This window comes from Hetaerina americana, unplaced genomic scaffold (assembly GCF_022747635.1).
Source record: "Hetaerina americana unplaced genomic scaffold, ioHetAmer1.1.p SCAF_37, whole genome shotgun sequence".
Taxonomy (NCBI): Eukaryota; Metazoa; Arthropoda; class Insecta; order Odonata; family Calopterygidae; genus Hetaerina; species Hetaerina americana.
Genome location: NW_027286952.1, coordinates 2,833,585 through 2,855,247, shown reverse-complemented (window position 1 = coordinate 2,855,247; position 21,663 = coordinate 2,833,585). Strand labels below are relative to the sequence as shown.

At 38.0% G+C, this 21,663-nt stretch overlaps 1 protein-coding gene and 1 long non-coding RNA gene across 2 annotated transcripts in view; both read right to left on the bottom strand.

Annotated features, from left to right (window-relative positions):
- Positions 1–13,780, bottom strand: part of asp (abnormal spindle) — a 24,583-nt gene extending 10,803 nt beyond the window's left edge. The window contains exons 1-3 of the mRNA XM_071589378.1: positions 13,676–13,780; positions 12,936–13,457; positions 9,099–9,377 (exon numbers count right to left, since the gene is read on the bottom strand). Coding sequence (XP_071445479.1) covers positions 9,099–9,377; positions 12,936–13,457; positions 13,676–13,714 — 840 coding nt within the window. The 5' untranslated portion in view covers positions 13,715–13,780. The remainder of the gene's footprint in view (positions 1–9,098; positions 9,378–12,935; positions 13,458–13,675) is intronic.
- Positions 13,781–21,663, bottom strand: LOC139691520 (uncharacterized). The gene is made up of 3 exons (XR_011701603.1): positions 21,585–21,663; positions 21,342–21,509; positions 13,781–13,900 (listed from the first exon to the last, which is right to left on the bottom strand). It is a non-coding gene; the product is annotated as an uncharacterized lncRNA (long non-coding RNA).

Genomic DNA, 21,663 nt, shown 5'->3' with positions numbered 1-21,663 from the left:
CGCAGAATATTTAAGGATATTCAGGCCATGAATATGAATTTCCGAGAAATCGTATCATCAGGACAAGGAGGCTTGGCTTGGAGTCACCCACCAGTATCTACCTCTTTCAATATCTAAAGAATTTCAATGTACTGTAACCCAATCTTTTTTAAAAACCCCCAAACAGGAAGTCTGATTGACAGTCTGACCTGGTGGGACGAATTCACAATGCAATATCCCTCTCACACCGAAAAAACAAATGAGCATCTTCTCGTGGTCTGATTTCACTTGACGAGCTTTTTTTGGGTGAGGAGATTAAGAAGTTTTCCACTGGCTTGATTGCTGTTGGCGGACATCCTGAACAAGGTTTGTCATCAAGTGACTTTTCACCTTCTTTGAAAAAAGAAAGCCATTGGTACGTTCGAGATTTTCCCATAGCACAATCCTTGTAAGCTGTTTTTAACATCACAAAAGTTTCTCCTGTTTTTTCCCAGCAAGCAGGGAGCAAAATTTCACAGCATAACAATGTTCACTTGCACCTGCCATGACAGAAAACAAGGAGCAAGCAAAACTGCTTTTACATGACGAATCGTTGTGACTGAACACAACCTTCCCAAATGACATCAATGCTTGCACAGAACTCCGAACGATTTGCATTATGGTCACCTAGCGGAAGATAGGCACACTTCGTAAGCTCCACCAACTGCAGAACTATTCCGGTTATTTTGGGGCCCCCCTCATATTTGACAACTTCATGGTTCCGGCACAGTTCTCAGTCTCAAAACCAATTACAACCATAACCAAATGGAAGTATTTCGAAAGTTTTCCATGATGCTGCAACTGAAATTTCCATGCATTTCTATTTCAATTTGATCATTTATGCACATACCACCCGTGGAGAACCTCCTGCCAGCTTTTAACTTCCAGTGACATAAATCTCCAAATTTGCCTTTTCATTTAATAGAAACTTAATTCCTAGCTAAGCACAAATAGACCAACCAAAGTATCTTCCCCTTCTCAGATCAGATAGTGCGCACAGCGATACCAAACTCCCAAAAGAAACCTCTACATCCAATTTCTCAAGAAAATTCCACTTGCTCAATGCTCCAAGTTAAGTTTCCTTTTACTGCCGTGCTTCTTTTTTGGTTACTCTGTTGTCAAAAGTTACTTCCGCTTTTCTGCCACTGGATCCCATAATCTTTAAATATCTGGGTACCCTTGGAGATTCATAAAAAAATTGATGTTAAATCATCCAACCATCTATTTCCAAGCCATGTGCCACATACATAAAACTCGCAGACTTTACATGAACATACGAATTATTTTTCGTGCAGCAATAGTATTATAATAATTTCAAAAATACAGCTGGAAAATTGATTGAAATATTACAATAATTTTCAACCGTATTTATGGAAACTTGAAAGATGTTTTTTGTTGGCCGAGTGCAGCAGAGTTACCTCTTGCGATCCCATAATAAGCCAATGTACACACAGGCAGGACACTGTCCAGATTAGCAATGGTTTACAGTAAATTTATTTCAACACTTACGGTGGCCAAATAACACAATTTTCCAAACTCTTTGAATTATAAATGACATAATAATATGAAATTAACCAATGACCGGGAAAATCTTTGTCATAATCATGTCCATTTCAAAATTACCTCAGCGTAAAAGATTGATGCACATGATTTTAAAAAATCAAACAATTTGAGATTATGCAGAATAATGTATCAATAAAAGGAAGGACCTTTTGTGTATATATTCTATTGTTTCAGGCTTCACTTCGTGGAAGTAATTGATATCCATTATTGAAATAGAAAGAAAGACTCGTACTTTTCCACAGATTTTATTATACGGCACGACGCGTTTCACCGACTTGCGGCATCATCAGGTACCTGATGATGCCGCAAGTCGGTGAAACGCGTCGTGCCGTATAATAAAATCTGTGGAAAAGTACGAGTCTTTCTTTCTATTTCAATAATGGACCTTTTGTGTATTCGATGGTTTCTGGCTCAACTTTGTGGAAGTCAATGTTCATTAAATGTGGAACACCAAGTATTTTTCCACTGCTCTTTATTTTGGTATGAATAGTTTCAACGCTAAGGCATCATCATCAGGTACAAATTAGTCAAGTTGCGGTCCATATATATGCCATTCTCTCACCCACCCCTTCCCCCACAAAAATGGTAAATCAATGGACCAAGCAACTTGACTAATTTGTACCTGATGACGACGCCTAAGCATTGAAACTAGTAGTAGCAAAATATAGAACAGTGGAAAAATACATTGTGTTCTTCATATAACGAAGACCTTCCGTGCTTCACTTTAATGTTTGCCACACACAAAATCTCTCTCTGGGATAAATAGTGCTTACAATCGAAGATTAAAATTTGCATCTATTCATTTGCAGCCATAGGCAGCTTTCTGGGAGTGAAAGACATGAAAAATTAAAAGCAAAACCTTAGAATTTGACAACCTGGGAGTTGACTAGAGACTATTTTCTTGGGATGGGCCATTTCAAGTGATGCAATTACGATTCATGCAATTACTTTTTAGTTAGATTGAAGGTTTCCACAGCAACTAATATTTTCTCTACATTTATAATCGTTTCTGGGTATCTTGCTGTGCACTGAGTATTACTTAAGACTCAAGACTTCATTCTTCTCGCTGCGAATGACATCAAGAGAGATGTCAATTGAAATAGATTGCGTGTTGTGCATGAGTTGCCTTTCCCTTGGTGTGTCACAGTATTTCATGATTACGTTAATGGATTTTTCAATGTTATTTGCCACTTAAATGTTCCCAGAAAACGGTGGTGGTGTCCGTGATAGTATATACATGCTAGTATCACTAATATTGACAAAAGAACTTCATGTTTACATTTACTCCAAAAACAATTAAGCATCATGTTCCGGAAAAATGTAGTAAATCACATCAGAAAGACAATTCCTATGTTAATTGCACTGTGTGTGATAAAAAACACACATTTCTCCTGTTCTGGACTATCTGAAAGTACTCGGAGGCATATGTCTAAGTTGAAGGGAACAAGTAAATAATTTAATTACTTGGGGGAAATCATTGATCAACATATTAACTTGGGTGAAAATATTTTAAAAATAAATAACAAATTAAATTGCATCCTTCATCAAGTTCACTACATCACTAGTTATGTACGAGGGTCATCCGGAAAGTAGTACCCGTTCGTGAAATAAAGACACAAAAGTAAATATTAACAAACATAAAAAATTTTATTTGAAAGAGGATACTTTAAACTACTTCTCAACATAATCTCCAAGCAAATTAAGGCATTTGTCATAACGTGTGACAAGTTTCTGTATTCCTGCTGCATAGTCCTTCGCCGCCAGCTCATTGAGATACGCGAGGGACCCATCTTGCACAAATTTTTGCATAATGCAGATGGTGTTTAACAATTTCATGAACAATTGTTCGAGAAACATTGGGAAAATGCTCACAGATGTCATCAATTGTGACGCGCCGATCGTTCCTCACGAATTCGTCAACTGAGCTCACCAGTTGGTCTGTAATGACAGACGGTCTCTCCGAACGCTCATCGTCGTGTGTGTTCCCCCTCCCCATGTTGAAGTTGCGACACCACCGCCGAACAGACGACTCGTCCATTACATTGTCTCCATACACCTCCTTTAATTGGCGATGAATATCACATGGGCGAACGTTTCTTGCATTGAGGAATTTAATCACTGCCCTCACTTCACAACTGGCGGCGTTCTCAATTTTTTTAAACATTGTAAACAATCACAGAAACAACACAGGCAATGCTAGCGTCACGCAACTTGGCTCAGAGAAGGCAGACAAGCCACTGAAGCTATCTGACCTCGTCCAGCGGCTACTCGCGTCGTCAGCACTTCATGCGGCACGAACGGGTACTACTTTCCGGATGACCCTCGTAAGTTTGAATGTCATTCAGCTAGGGTATTTTGCACGGGTCGAGAGTATTTTAAGATAAGGTAAAACAATCTAGGGATCTACTGGTTCCAAAAAAAATTAATATACTAAAAAACAAACAGCAAAAAATTCTGGAGAAAATGTCTCAGGCTAGATCAAAAAACACAAATATTCTAAATGAAAGGTATAACTTTCATAAATTTGGGATTCTGCCTGTAGACAGGCTGTATAGACATGTCATCATAATACGAAACCATTTTTGTGACAAATACAAAATACCAGATTTAAATAAAAAGGAATCACCATTAAGGGACAATATTAAGCACCCAACAAAAAAATTTCTAATGAATCAAGGTAGAAGAAAATTGGAGGTACCTGTACCTCTATTTTTTAATGAAATGCCTAAACGTTTAACAATATTACAATCATTAATTGGGAGAATAAAAGCCTGGCTATTACACAGAATGGATTAGGGCTTGGAACAAAACCTGACTTAGAATATACGTAGCTTTATAATTGCAACACTTTAAGCTCTCATTTTTGTTTGTGTGGCACCTGCCATGAAGCCAGAACTGACTGGCTTCATGGCAGGACCAGAATGAGTATTCCATTTATAAATTTATGCTACTATTTTATATCATGAAGATCACATAAATATGGTACATGATAAAGATTGTCTGTAATTGTATATTGTATTGATCGTCTTTAACTCTATTGCATATCATATATTATTAAGATTACACTACTATTGTACATGAAAAAAATAAAATAAATAGTTAAATGATAAAAATAACAGTAGTGTGAAGATTTCATTTTATTGAAAAGAAATGAAAACAGTGTTTCTTTTAAGATTGGGGCTGATTTAACTCTACTCGATAAATTACTCAATTGTGAACTATGGCCCCAAGGTGCATGTATAAAGCGATTTTTTTTTCGCAAGCCCTTCGCCCGTAGTGATAGGGTAAATGTATCGACGGGAATTGCGGATGGTGTTGAGGAAAACCGTGCTGAACTACCCTTGGCGGTCCCACCTGGGTTATCGCAGCGAGGCACTCCTGTGAAAACTAGATCGAGTTCTAAGTGACTAGGAGTGGATGGAAACTTGCTTAAGTTTCTTTATCTAAACATACGATCTCTCAGGAATAAGACTACTGATTTAGAGGTCCTTCTCCAAGAAAAGAAGAGTGATGTTTTATTAGTAACAGAACATTGGCTATTAAGTGACGAAATCCAACGCTATGCTATCAATGACATGAAGCTTGCAGCGTCGTTTTGTAGACAGGATAACAGAGGTGGAGGTGTTGCAATCTATTGCAAACCTTCATTGTCTTTCTCACTTATGAAGACAAGACACAACGTTGAAAAAGTCCACGAATGTGCAGCAGTTATTTTAAGATCAAACAAGCTCAGTCTAGGGGTAGTTGTGACGTACAGATCTCCAAGTGCCTCTTTCATTTCTTTCTTACAGGAATTCAGTGACAATATTCAATTCGTGTTAAGTGGTAATGTTAATTACCTAATAATCTTTGGTGACTTTAACATTGACTTATTAAGTCCCTCTGTCCAACTTGAAGAACTTTGTGCCTTGCTTCAATCTTTTGGCTTAGCAGTAATTAATAATGTCCCTACAAGGGTAACTTCTCATTCTTCTACTCTCATTGACTTAGTTGTAACTAACAAACCAAATAAGATGATTCTGTGTGATACTGTATTTAGTTATCTGTCTGACCATTGCGTCCTTGATATTGAGGTGATGTTTAACAGTTTTAAATCAACTGTACCAATATTTGTCACTAAACGTTTTTATAATGATAGCAGCATTGATGAATTTCTTAAGAATTTGGCAAGCATAATTTGGGAAGATGAAAATTGCACTTCCGAAGTTGATATTAAATTTAACTCCTTCCTTAACAAATTTTTACTAATTTTTAACCATTCCTTTCCTTTAAAAACAATAATTGCTGATCGTAAAAGGAAAAATGTCAAGTTCACTTCGGAGTTGATGGACATGAGTATTAGAGTAAGAGATTTACATCGCCAATGTAAATTTTCTGACCCTTCTCTTTATAATGAGTACAAAGTACTTCTGCACAATTATAAAAGCCAAATCAAGGAATTTAAGAAAAACTATTTCAACCAGCGTATCTCCTTATCTAATAATATAAGCAAAGCTGCATGGAATGTTATTAAGCAGCAGACGAATAACAACCCCACTCAACAGCCGCCACCTTTCATAAAGTTTAAGGATATTGCTGTTTCAAATCCAAATAACATAGCAAATTGTTTTAATAAACAATTCTGCCAAGTTGATGATAGTTCTCCATCAATCTTCAGAATGACGGGTACTTCTGCCTCAATATTTCTTTGTCCCTCAGATCCTGCTGAGGTTGAAGATGTCATAAATTCTCTCGCTAATAAATGGTCTGTCGGAAGTGATGGGGTACCTATGCCCATTATTAAGCTAGCTGCTAAAATTATTTCTACCCCCCTATCTGATATTTTCAATCTATCAATCTGCAATGGTCATTTTCCGACAAATTTAAAATTTTCCGTGATATGCCCAATTCATAAAAAGGGATCTTTGAGTGACTCAAATAATTACAGACCCATAGCACTACTTTCTGTGTTTTCCAAAATCTTAGAAAAACTTTTTTATAACCGTATCACTGACTATCTGTGTAAATTTAATTTATTGAATCCTTCCCAACATGGCTTTATTAAGGGTAAGTCAACTATGTCTGCTGTTTTTCAGCTTGTTAATGACATTATCTTTGGTCTTGCCAATCAGAAACAAATTATTGGGATTTTCTATGACTTAACTAAGGCATTTGATACTGTAAACCATTGTATATTGTACAGTAAACTTTGCCAAATTGGAATCAATGGCAATGCTTTAGCTTGGATACAATCTTATTTAACAAATCGCAAGCAGGTAGTGCAACTAAATACTAATTGTAAGGGTGGTGCCAATCAGCATTACTCTGATGTTCTTACTTCAAATTGTGGAGTGCCCCAAGGTTCTATTCTCGGGCCACTATTATTTACTATTTTTATTAACGACCTAGCATCTCAACTGCATCAGAGCAAAGTGCTTTTATATGCTGACGTTACTACTACCCTTAGTTTTGGTAATAAGACAGGTGAGGTAAATGATTTGGCACGTTCAACAGTAGCAGATATGAGTGGCTGGTGTAAAAGAAATAACTTAAAACTGAACGGAAATAAAACATGTTTTTTAAATTTCCATCATAAAATTAATCCTCCAGTAACAAGTCCTCTACTTAAGATTGATGCATCCACATCTATTCAGCAGTCTAGTTCTACAAAATTCTTAGGGTTAAAATTAAATGAAAACCTTGATTGGCAATATCATATTGAGGATTTAGTTAATAAAATGGCAACGGGAATATATATGATTCGTAAACTGGCTCCAACTACTTCATTAGAAATACTGAAATTAATATATTATGCCAAAATCCATCCTCACTTGGCTTATTGTGTTGTTTTATGGGGAAACACAAGTGCTGCTGCTAGGGCATTCTCTATGCAAAAAAGAGCTTTGAAAGTTATGGCAAACGTGTCCATCAGGTTTCCAGGAAAGCCATTATTTCTAAAATTTAATATAATGACACTACCAAGTATGTACATTTTTTACTGTGCATTATTTGTAAAAAAGAACCCTACTTTATTCTTACCAAACTCCACGGTTCATGCTTATCTGACCCGTGGGAGTGAAAACATACATATTTTACAACAATTATGTGCCAGAAGAGGTCCCCATCACTCAGCTTCGCTTATTTTTAACAAACTGCCTTTGAATATAAAACTTATTTCAAATATTAACGTTTTTAAGACAGAATTAAGGAAACTTCTATAGCCAAAGGGTTATTACAATGTAAATGAATTTTTATATGATAAGTTATGACAACATGTACGCTTTGATGTCTTGCCTGACAATGTTCTATGTCGCATGTATGACCTACAGAACAATAAAGATTATTATTATTATTATTATTGATCACCTTCATACGGGTCTCGCCTACCCAGGCGACATCTTCCGATGCCAATACACTTTTTACTTTGGTACACTATACCCTGAAACTACATGCCTGCTTTTCTGAAAGCTTCATGCAAAGACCAAATGTAAGGAGAGGAACATTGGCCTTGATACACGCAGACAGCTTTAAAATCAAAGGACCATCCACTGCTTCAATTGTTGTAATTTTCATTTCTAACTTTACCTTTTATGCAGGTAGTAGCTGAATTAATATATCTACATTTCTATCGCTATTGATACTACATCAGCTCCAAATTATTAGTAGTAACTTTACTCCGCAAAATCTAGTATATTGTTCACTGTTTTTCTTTTAATATGCACATGCCTTGACTGTAGAGTATTTTGCAGATCTGTGTGAGTGTGTGGCATGGTATTTATTTATTTTATGACTTCTATTGCAGCAAGATTGAGACTTCATGGTCCCTTCTTCTATCTAACCTATAAAAACCATAAACACAGTAATCAACCCGAAGGTCTGTTTGGACGGTGATGGTAGAATCCACCCAGTCCTAAGCCCTATACGGCATGTGAAATTCACACATCAGAGTGGGGGGCCAGTTCCCTGTTCAGGTCATGGTTTCCCAGGAAGATCTGGAACCCGAAAAATCACATAGCTTGGGTGGAGCTGCAGGCACCCAGGGTGCCTCGCCCAGGAATCGAACCCAGGCCCTCCAGTCAGAAGTCCAATGCTCTACCCCCGGGACTACTGCGACCCACACCAAACCTGTATACATTACAATAAAGACAATCACACCCATCCATGCCCTACGTGGAATAAAACCCACACAGCTAACCTGCGACCTCCGAATTGGTAGGAGAGGGCTTGACCCTCCTGCCACAAGGGCTGGCCTGGCACGGCAGTGATGGCTGTTGAATAATATCTGCTTTACTTAAGTCACAGATGATTATACGGTGGGCAACCATCATATTTTGACAAATGCATTGTATTCTGGTTGGCTATTCTCAAGATCTCAAGCTTATAGCACTGCTATAGACAAAAATTCTCAGAGAGAATAAAGGGCTAATATTGTTTAGAGATGACTTTCAATGTATTCTCTCCAAGAACTCCTCCACATCACACACACACAGAAAAGTTCCCATTTTTCAGAGTCGAACCTTTTAAGTAGCAGTACTCACTGGCATAGGGAAGATGGGTGTCGACTTCGCACCCCCACTCAAAATGGATTCTCCAATGCTTGTGGACGAATGCTGAGATGTGGGAAGTGGGGACCACTGCCCTGTATGGCCAATGAAAGTAGGAGCCACGTCCCCAAGGCAGGACTCTGTAGCCTGTGCTGCTGGTTCACCAAAGATCTTGGTCAATGGAGACAGCTGGATTTCCTTCATCACCTGGATGAATCTCAAGTCGGGTCCCTTAACCCTTGGCTGCTCTGGCAATTGCTCTTCCTTTGAAACCTGAAGGAACAACCCACATTTGAGAAAACTGTGAAAGCTAGAAAGCACGCACTCCCAAAATATCATGTGACATTTAACAAAAAAAGTACTTTGAAATATTTATTGGATTTAGAGATGGATAAGTTCAACTTTTTTGCAGTTCTGGCAGCTGTTCAGTTCTTAGCTTTAGTTCTTGGTTTCAGCTCTGATAGCATGGGGCAAATAATTCTCTATCAACAAGAATGGAGCATTTCTTCATATTGGAAGAAGATAATACGTAGTATAACTAAGATAAGGAGCACTAGAGGTATAATTATTCTTCACATTTATAAAAATACATACTTATATATCTAAAACTCTCCTGTGTTCCGACTAACCATGAACAATTTTAACCACATACCAACAAGGCAGGCTATATTTTGTGACAAAATGAGACATAGGTACATGGAATATTGATTATCTGGAATGAAAGGGAAATAATTATCCCTGAAAATGAAAATCCCAGTAAATACACACTACACATAAAAAAAATAAGGCAAAAACCATTACCCTATTGCCACATTTTTTCAGGAGGCTGATACAATTATTACAGTATAATTCAAAGGTACGGCACTATTCAAGAAAACAATGTAAAATGTTGCCCATCTCATAAACATTCCACCTGGTAAATCAGGGGTATGAATGAAGGGGGATCGAGATGTTGCGGGGGCTAACGTACTTGCTTCCCACCGAGAGGGCCCATGTTCAAATCCTGGTAATGTTAAATATTTTCCAGAGGTATCTCGATCCCCACTTGAGGTGCTTTGTGGAGGGCACTTTGAGTGATGGGACGTTAAGCTGTGGACCCCTTGGGGCCATTCGTAAAGAGTAGGCCCATGCCGACGCCGGGTTTCTCTTCACCCTTCATCCTTTCCTGTCCATCCCCTATGGCGCAAATGACCTCAGCTGTCGGTCGCCTCCCCTCGAAACTAATACTACATGAATGAAGGGCAACAAATGAAGTGCTTGGTGCACATTGAGGGAAGAGAGGGGAATGTTGGGTGAAATCATGGGGAGACTGGAAATATTTCGGGAATTCGGAAAAACCGGGCGCTTTCATTAGTGATGGAATACTGATGAGTGTGATAGAGGGAAGATGCTAGGCAAGCGAGGAATGGGCAGGAATAGGATAGGGATGTTGGATGGGATGAAGGGAGGAAGGAAGTGCAGGTAATTGAACTATTTGATGCAGTGTAGGGTGTACGGTCCTGTTGAATGAGGACTAAGTAGTGTAGAGAGCATCAGTATGTGTCCACCCAAAACCTCTTTTAAACTGTTGACTAAAAATAATAATTATCATTCTACTGTGATTATTGGTACCTGCAAATATTAAATTTCATAGCCTTTTCATTTACAATCATTATGTCTGCTAGTATTAACAAATTGGTGGTGATTTTATCCTTTGTTTTATTGACATCCAGTAAGGTGTTGAATGTACGTAAAACATGTCAATACACTGGAAATATTTTTTCTCCTCTCCTTTTCTACATGAACCATAATTGTATATAATTTTTCCATGGCCTCCCTGAAAAAATGTAACTTAAAATAAAATCAAAAGAGTCTTCTAATTACTTATCTTTTTTAGGATAACCTTGCTCCACTATCATTTACTAAAACTTTTACGCAATGAATTCCAACTAAAATGAGTCACCAACAGTGGTACCTTGAACTTATGGACCGCAAATTTACCATATCCTTGAATTTGTGCATTTTTTCAACTGTCAGAACAGATCTCCACATAACTTGATGCAATTGAAACCTTATATTTACATCACTGACAATGGATCTTGGGTATTATATCACAACTCCGCAGAGATGATGGACTCATTTTTATTGCACTTTTTTCAGACAATGTTCAAAACTTAAATCTTTTGTGTACATCACTTAAATTGGCATTAATACCAGTTTTTTGCAAAAAATTAGTCATTCATAATGAACTTTTAAAACGGTTGTGCATCATTACCCGACAGCAATGTTGTCAAAGTTGAACAATATTTATGCTTTTATTTTTCGACTCCCTTTTTAAAGACAAAAATAATGCCATGGATGTTGTCTGACCTAGTTACACACTATTCTATTTTAGATTATTATTATCAGGTAATCTAAAGGTTAAGGTAGGTTTTTTGAATGGACAAAATTACTAATTCAAACAATTTGTGGCCCGCAGCAAATCACAACATCCCACTCTACATCAGGTCCCTCTTCATCTCTGAGTGCTTTCTTCCTCCCTTAATCCCGTCCAACATCCCTATCCTGTTCCTTCCTTTTCCTCGTTTGCCTAACATTCTCCCCTTCATTACAGTCTTCAACATCCCACTGCCGGTCAATACCCCCTTCAGCCACTTTCCCTGCCTCCATAGGATTTCTACCAACAAACCCCTCTCTTCGCCCACCATACCAAGTACTTCCTCGTTTGTTTTCTTCTCTGTCCATTTTACCTTCTCCATTCTTCTCCACACCCACATTTTAAAAGCCTACAGTCTACGTCTATCCACCTGCTTCAATGACCACGTTTCCACGCCGTACATAGCTACGCTCCATATCAAAGTTTTTACGAGTCTTTTCTTAACATCCTTACACAACGTCCCCGTCATCAACTCCCTCCTCTTTGTGAAAGCCTCTTTGCCTAGTGCAATTCTTCTCCTTACGTCCCTACTACTTGGACCGTGTTGGTCCAAAACACTACCGAGATATGTAAACTGTTCTACCTGCTTTAGTTTTTGCCCTCCTATTTTAAAGTTAAGCTTAGCCTTTTTCTTTCTAGAAAATCGCATAACCTTTGTTTCATTAATATTGATTGCCCAGTTGCATTCCAATCCCCCATCACTATCAAATGTTTCCCTGCAGGAACACACGTGATTATGTACTCTAACTGATCGTATATCCTATCGACCTCTTCTTCCTTATGGTTGCTCGGTGGCATGTATACCTGAATAATAACCAAGTTCGTCTGTTCTGCTTTTATCTCTATTAGTAATAATTTATCCGTTACCTGCTCTATGTTGACTACGCTTCTTCCTACCTCTTTATTTAATATAATGGCAACCCCTCGTTGGCTCTCGTCCCCACCGCTGTATATTATTCTAAAATTATCACTCCAGTAATCCCCGCTATCCTTCCATCTCACCTCGCATAGGTTAAAAATATCTATATTTCCACTTTCCATCTCTCGCGTAAGATTCTCCAATTTCCCTGTCCTCATCATTGTCCTAACATTCCACGTTCCTATTCTAACTAATTTGGTCTTCTTCTCCTGCGTCTTCTGTCCAGCTGCTGCTGGTTATCCCTTGCAAGGTTTTCGTGGGATGAGGACCGCGGAAGCCTTGCCTCCCCCGCTGCCGGGCACGACACAACACCATTAAAGACAGCACAAACGTATATGAAAAATAAACTTCATACATAAATACTCCATGCGCAAGTATTCATGACTCTATGATGAACTAGGGGACGGAAAAATCAACTCAAAGTAATAAAAGAGTGAGATCGAAATTTGTTCATTTAGAAACTGTCCTAACTTTAAACCTATGAAGTACTCCCTACCATAAATGTAGCAGTGTTGACTGAAGTTTCTGGAGAGAGCAGAAATGACTCTTGGTGCTGACCATTGCCTCGTACATTGTATGTGACCCTGCGGATGGGTGTGGATGGGATGCTGCAAGGGGGCAGCAGGGCTCCCTCTTCCATCGGCTGGAATGGCTCCGCTGGCTGAGCAACCCCACCCATCAGAGCCATTCTATCCTCCTCAAGAGAGTCTTGTTCGTCTACGCTCGAGGGCTGGCTGGGCAGAGTGGACTGCCGTCGCTGCTGCTGCTGCGTTTGTTGGGCAAGCGTCTTTCCTCTAATGACCAATCTTGCAGCGATCGGGGGAATCTTAGCACTGTTCTCCTTCCCCCTGACCATCACAGGTGTTGTGGTGGTGGCAGCGCCACTCTTGGGAATCTTCTTCACATTTCGCTTACAGCAGGTGGTGCATGCGCCAGCCACCGTGGTTACCTTGCCAACAGCTCCTAAGTTGGGGCGGCAATTGCGAGCCCTCAGGGGTGGATTCACATGACAACATTTCTGCAAATTGAGAAAGGTCACTCGTAAATTTAACCCAGGAAATAATGAATGCTTTGTTTTAAGTGTGAGTAAATGTTACCCCAGTGAGGAATCAAGTTCTGCAGAAAAACAGACACATTCCACACATAGGAAATACCAGGAGAAATTATATTTAATTTAAATTAAAAGTATTAAAGTCCAATGCCACACAGATCATATCAAATGAAACTTCTACCCACATGCTTTGGCCGGGGCTCCACGGATGTGAGATGCAGCATGACCCTGAAGTTGAGATGGGGTGGCGGGAGTCCCCAGACTTGCACCTGGACCACATCCCTCCACGAGCCAACGCACGTTGGCAGCCACGTCACCTCCACACGCTTGCTCTCTTGCGTCTCGAGGTGGAACTCTATTTCATCAAAAGTCAAGCCCCTCTCGGGTGGCGGCAGTTTTGTCATGGAAACCTGAACAAACAAGACATTCAATGCACGTGATGATAAACATGTCCAAACAAGAGGGAATCATCTCTTCACAGAGTCTAAGTCAATAAAATTTTCGTATCTACCCCATTCATCGACGCACAATTATTCCTTTCAACTTTAGTGGGCTAGATTCAAACATAATTCAGAGAGATACACAACACTGCTGATCATCAAGTGTCAGTTTCATGGTTTTCATTGCAGCTTAGAAAACCCTGATCACCATCTCTCATTTTCTCAAAATGAAAGCAGCTGTTTCGTAATGCTGAATATTCATCTTTCCAATACAACATAGGATTAAATGCCATTGGCGGAAAGAGGCAGTAACACTAAAAGGGTAGATCCCAAAATAGTGATTTATTTTGCTGACATATAACTGAAATTAATCCATAACAAATTAAATCTTGTACAAATTATACAGTTTTCACTTTTCCAGCTTTCCAAAATTAATTAGTGATTACCCTTCTTTCGAAAGACATTTAAAGAATTGACAGATGGTACTTATTTGCTATGGTGCTTATTTCCTATATTGGGTATACCAATTTTTTCTAAATAACTAAAATCACACATTGAATAAATGAAAAGAGAACAGCATGTTGAGGCTAAAAATTAAGGAAACGAGGCAACTAAATATTTTCTTAATGAAAGCACTACGAGAGGTGAACCAAATCTGAGTGTGGATTTTGTGGGTATGCATTTTCCACCATGTCATTTACTTGTATTGCAAAATCTTGATTCTGTTACACCTATGCACTCCAATAAATCTCCCATGCTTATACCAATATAACATTTTATATTGGTGCCACAGTTAAAATTGATTCACACTCTTGCTGGCACTGCTTCTGGTAGTAACAGCGATGAATACCAAGGGTTTTAAGTGTGTAACACCTTTGATAAAAGCATTACCATTTATTATTATCATTATTAGCAGTAGCTTCTGGGTTAGGGTTGGTTTATGATAGATCCATGCATTACACCCTTCTGTACTCATGAGCCCTAGTTCATACGTCGCTTTATGATAATAATTTAAAAATATATTTATTACTGCTATTCCCGGCCCATAAGATTGACTGTTATCACTCCAAATGACTTCTATCATTATCTATCCATCAACTATCATGACAAATGACCCATTGACTGTTCCACTCACTTGCTACACCTATATACTCCAATAAATCTCCCATGCTTATACCAGTACAACATTTTATATTGGTACCACAGTTAAAATTGATTCACACTCTTGCTGGCACTGCTTCTGGTAGTAAAAAATACATTGATTTATGATAATAATTTAATATATTTATTACTGCAATTCCCGGCCCACAAGATTAACTGTTATCACTCCAAACTGTGTGCCAGCCACCAGCTTACGTATACTTCTTCCTGTGAGTCACAAAAGGATTGGCTGGGAAAAATACTTGCCATTGAGTATTTTTTCCCTCGCAGGCATTGAAAATGGTATTATTTATTACACATGTTGATAATAACACAGTTTTACGCCAGTAATAAGCAACAGAACAGTTCAGAACATGGCAACAAGGCAGCTGAAAGGTGTTTTGGCCCACCTCCAGCTGAGAAGACGATACAAGAACAAAGGAAGCAGATTATTGAGTGAATGCAGATCTTTTTAATATATAATAATAATAATAAAATAATACTTTGCGTTCATGAACTCCTGAATTCCTAAAGCTTGAGGAATATGTTCAGAACTGGATAATACATCACAAGAAGAAAGAATTACTATTTCAACGTGAGTGGTGATCTTAACTGAAGCAAAAGGAGTAGTGACAAATGTGTCTATTTCTGATTTCCCTGGGACAACTTTACGGTGCATTAAGTGAAATGCATGCAAATCAGAACTACAGCAGTGCAAAAACTGGCACTTGAATATGAGAGAAAGGTTATAGAATTGCACAGAGAAAACAACTGCAAATGTGATTTTAGCAGCCGTGATGATGAATTTCTGGGCTTATGAATAATAAAAAATATTAATGCTAATTTTTTTAATGAAACAATTCTGAACAATAAATTCCAGGCATTATATTTTTCTCTAAACCCATCAAAATCTAGTCCTCCAATAACAGCGAATAGTCAAAATATAGAGTTAACCACATCCACAAAATTTCCTGGCAAGCCCAGGACCAAAGTGTACATCTACATCAATACCCTGCAAGCCACCAAAAAGGTGTGTGGCAGGGGGTGCAGCACCAGGAGGAAAGGGTAAGGGATGAGGGGGTTAGGGATTTCCAAATGGATGGGGAATGGTGAGGGGAACCTGCAAAAAAAAATATAAATATAATCGTATAGCCATGCGCAATCGCTACCTTCTCAAGCCGTCAAGCCGACTCCTGGGGGATTTCGATTACAAGCATTCTGGTCTCTTATTGTTCTTGGAAAAAATGACCATTTAAACCAGTCAGTCTTACAGTCAATCTCTCTAATCTTATATTTGTGATCCCTCCGTCCGTAATACGTTGGGGTTTGTATTATGTTCATGATGTCATCAGAACAGGACCCACCTTTAAATGTCTTTAATAAGTTTAATCTATATTGTAAACGCCGCTGTGTAAGGGAATCCCAGCCAAAATTTTCTAGCTAAGTAGTTACGCAAGTGCATTGGTCATAACAATTTTTGACAAATCCAGCCCCCCTCCGCTGAACTCGATCCAATTCCGAAATTAAATTTATCTCTTGAGGACCCCATATTATGGCAGCATACTCTAGGTGGTGCCTTACCAGGGCAAGAAAACATCGTTCCTTCACTTTTTCGTCACATTTACCCAGCACTCTTTTTACAAATCCCAATTTTTTATTAGCATGACCGCATATTTCCCGTATGTGCTTTCCCCAGGACAGATCGTGAGTAATTGTTACACCCAAGTATTTAAAGGAATCAAGCCTCGCGATTTCTGTTTGTTTCACTTTGTAACTATATGGGGGGGTGTTACTCCTTTCCCAAAAATGTATTACTACGCAATTTTTCAAATTTAATTCTAATTGCCATGTATCGCACCAAGTCTGGATTGCATTTAGGTCGTTAGCTAACGTGACTCTGTCTTCGCGACTTCGAATGTCCCCATAAATCACCGCATCGTCAGCAAAAAGACGGAGCCTGCTATTAACCACTGTATTGAGGTCATTTATGTAAATAAGAAACAAGAGGGGGCCTATGACACTTCCCTGTGGTACACCCGACATGACCTTAACAGCATCGGATGATACACCGTCCAGGATGACTGTTTGAACACGATTTTTTAAGAATTGTCTAATCCAACATATAATACTCCCGTGTATTCCATAGGTTTCCAACTTCGCGAGTAACTTGCAATGAGGGACTTTATCAAAAGCTTTTTTAAAATCTAGGAATATCACATCAACTGGAATATTACTTTCACCGGAATGCATTATATCATGAACAAAGAGTGCGAGTTGAGTTTCGCAGGATCTACCCTTACAGAACCCGTGTTGGTTATTTATCAATAATTCTTGGCTATCGAGGTACCTCATTATGGAACTAACAATGATGTGCTCAAGAATCTTACAGGAGATGGAGGTGAGCGATATTGGCCTATAATTACTGGGGTCCTCCCGGTCTCCATTTTTAAATATGGGTGTCACAGAAGCTATCTTCCAGCCGCTTGGCACGCTTTCTTCTGCTAATCAGACTAAAGTCAATGGGACTAAACCCATATAATAAATTACCAGAGAAATATAAAGACATAGGAGATGTAACACTGTTTAGAAGACAAATGAAAAAATTTCCAACAGAGAAAATTATTAGTGGGCCTGAAATTATTAAAAATAAAATGATGCACGTGTAAAATAAAACCCATGAAAAGACTTGAATCCATATATGAATGCTCTGAATTTCTATTTTTTATGAAGTTACCTATATCGCTATTGAACACCAATCCTTGGAAAAATAAAATTATAATTATTCCATTTTATTCCTACTAAGTGTTAATATTAAAATTCTTCTTGCTCTGATTCAAAACTTTTTCCAAAATTCTAACAGGAAAAATAATGGTGTATCTAATGGGCCCGGAAATACAGTAGGTAGAATATCTAAAACAACTAGAAAATTACACAGCATCAAACAAAAATAAGTCCTCTACATGAGCTGATGTATTGACCAGTAGCACTTTTCCCACTGGGAGCAAAATCCAATTGACCAGCTGGTGGCAGCACAACAATGGTTAAAGAAAACTATTCTGTAATTTTGGGACATAACGTCACCCATACTTAAGTAGTAGTAGTTTTTATGGGAGGCCGATCGACAGCTAAGGTCATTTGCACTAGTAGGGATGGTTGGGAAAGGAAGGGTGGAGAGTAACCTGGTGTCGGCATTAGCCTACTCTCGTCAAAAGGCACCAAAGGGGTCTGCAGTCCAGTCCAGTGGATGCCGTACTTGCTCGAATTACCCTACACAAAGCACCACGCAAGAAGGGGTTGAGATACCTCTGAAAACTATTTGTTGTCTCCAGGATTTGAACCCAGGCCCTCTTGGTGGAAGCCTGTATGTTATCCACCGCACCATCCTAACCCCTTACCCATACTTTATGCCTTTTATGATTCCATAAGTTTTTTGTGTTAAGAAGTGCTGACATTAAGGGTAAAAAATTATGCTTTTGAATTTCCTGGAGCAAGTAAAAAAAATTGCATGACAATCATCCCATACGTTTTCAGCCAATGGAAAAGACTGATTTCAGTTTGAAAAATATAACCAAGCAGTTTTATTTTTTGCCGAGAGCTTAGAAAGTAAGATTGTGAGTTTGTGATAAGGAGAGAGCATCCAATAAAATGGACCATGAAAATGTAAGTAATTTACTAAAGATATTACCTTATCAAAGGTATGGTTTTCATAGATGGTTGAGATAAGACGTTGTAAAGAACACGCAATAAACTTTGCATTCCACAGGAAGTACTTACATATTTACTACTCAATCACCAGGTTTTGCTACACAGCAGCATCTTCAGGACTAAATGAATACATTTTCAATGACTTTTCCATGAACATAACAAATATTAAAAGTTTATCCTAGTTCACTGGTCTACTCTTGGCCTACAATCTCTCTCAAATCGAGGTATAGTTAATTGATGAAAACAAATAGCCACCAACATGATTTGTTCATTAATTTGATTGATTGCTTTGCTGGCGAAGAGTTCATTAATTCATGGCTGCTTTCTATGCATGGGGATGCCTCACTTCAATTGCCCTTTATGGAGTATCGACATCAACAGCAACAACGTAACATCCAGGTTAGAGTATTGTAATTTCATTATCTTGATGCGTAAACATGGCTTTTTCCTCCTTGGTTTTGGTCCTTAAGGATTACCCACCACCCCTATCTAAGGTTTAAGGTCGGTTCGGTTAACATCAGTTTTCCAATCCAACAACTTTTAAATTCAAATATTTTTATTAATTCAAACATGAATCTAAAACTACTCTAGAAGCTTCCAAAGAGTATCAATTGTATTAAATCTCCTATTTTCCAATGAAGAAATTTGGGATAAAAAATCTGCCAAGTGCAATTCGACACGAGGCCTATCCTAGAGAAGGCCTGGGGTATACCCTGTAACAATCTGCAGAGTGAACACTTCAGGCCAATTGAAATGGTATGGGTAGTTTAATTAACAAATTAAATAGGAATCACTACCAATCATTTCACATACTTGGACTCATAAAAAGGTAGGCTAGGGCTAGACATAAATAAACACCCTGAGTCATGGGTGAAATTGCCAACACCTAATTTACTGTACATACCTGTATATACATATATCTACTTTTTTCAGGTACATCGTACAAGTATCAACAATACCAAATAATTACTAAATATAAATGTCCTTTTTGGTCGATTTTTTAACTGCTATGCAAAAAACTAAAGAATTCAATAAATCACTTTCTTTTTATGCATCCTGCAACTTATTTCATGTTTGACCAATTTGGGGAAATGTTTACCAAGTTACAGCTTTTAAACATGGCTGAGTTTGTGAATTACTGAAGTTACTGCATGTGCTAACTTATTATGAATGTAATTATGATATAAGTGAAGGTAGTACACTGCTAGCTGCAGGAGACAATAAAATGAAAAAAAACTTACGGCATTATATTTTCTTAACTCCCAGTAATTGTGACATTTTTTTCGGTATCAAAATGGGATATTAGTGTAATAGCATACTTTTCATAGAAGTGCATCGACAAAATATCGGAAAGTACCAATTTATGAACACTGGAAATATCACTGACTTCCTAGAGAAAAGGTATGCCACGATTAAAGGACCCCAACCGTAATCAAAGGAATGTCACCTTGTTCATAAATCAGTGGATACTAGAAGATATATATTTCTGAAGGACCGAGGAAGTGTAAGAGAAACTGCCTAACTGAGAGGAATCAATTTTGAATCATCTCCTCTGCACGATCCTCCATGGCAAACCTACTGACACCACAGGCAATTGTTTAAATTTAAAATTGGGCTTAGACCCCTTCGACAATTTTGCAACATTACATTTACAGACAAATGCAATTTGTATCTCATTCCGAAATGCACCTGCATATAATTATCAAATTAAGTAAAAAAATATGGAGTAATGTGCAATAATCAGAACTCACATGAAACATTCGGTAAGTTTATAGAAGATTTTTTGATCACGTGACTCATGTCATTAATGTTGTGTACACATCGTGGAACCAATAAAATTGTAGATATACCGTTTTGCTGACGGTGACGGTGTCAGCATAGCTGCATGAAAAATCAAACATTGCCACTGCTTGAACACTGCTACCTTTCCCAGGTTGGTGGTGGAAATAATATAAATAATATTGCTCACAATTTGCTAACGCAAAATTCATGGATAAGATAAACTGGATTCATTGCTGACTCCCTAATAAAATATGGAGCAATAGATTTAATTACGTAAGAGATTTCTAAGAGGTTAGATGAAAATTTGACCAAAAGAGTCTTCACTCTTTCTTAAGATATGGAAACTATTCAAGTTCTTAAAGGTTAGTCAATAAAAACGATAGAGTTCAACACGCCTGCGATAAAAAGTTAAACCAACTGCGAGTAATTAAAATCAATGGAGTTCCGTTTGAATCTTTAAATTTTTATCACAATAATAACTAAGACAATCAAATATATTCTTATTCTTTGCATAATTGGTCCAAAAACGCAGAATCGCAGCTGAATTAGATAATTCTCCCAAACACAGAAAGTTAGTTAATCTTGCTGCTGAATTTCGGGAAATTGAAGAACAATCTGAAAGGCGAATGAACTGAAAAACAGCCTAAGTTTTTATCTCTAACTTTGATTCAGATAAATCAGATGTGAAAATGCTAAAGGAATGCGAACTAAGTTAAACATAATTTATGTGATTAAGGAAGAATTAATGCAATCAGTTTTTTTTGGAACTGGAATGCTCACTTACCGTAACTGTACAGTCATTCGAGTTTTTTATCCATAGTCCTTTTGTAGATGACTGCCCGACTTTAAGATCTTTAAATTGAAGGGATGGCGACCTCGTAAATCTTTCCAACATAAGAACCGGCGAAGGCTCCACAACAACTTTCTTCTTCCATTTGGGTGTTACTGAAACCTATTAAAAATGCATCTATAGTATCAACTCACTACCAACCGTTCAATATACGAATACTTCCAAGGAAAATCATACCTCAAAAGTTGATTCCATATCTGCACAATCTTAATTCAACATCAAATGAAGAAGCCTACTCCTATAAAATAGAATCACC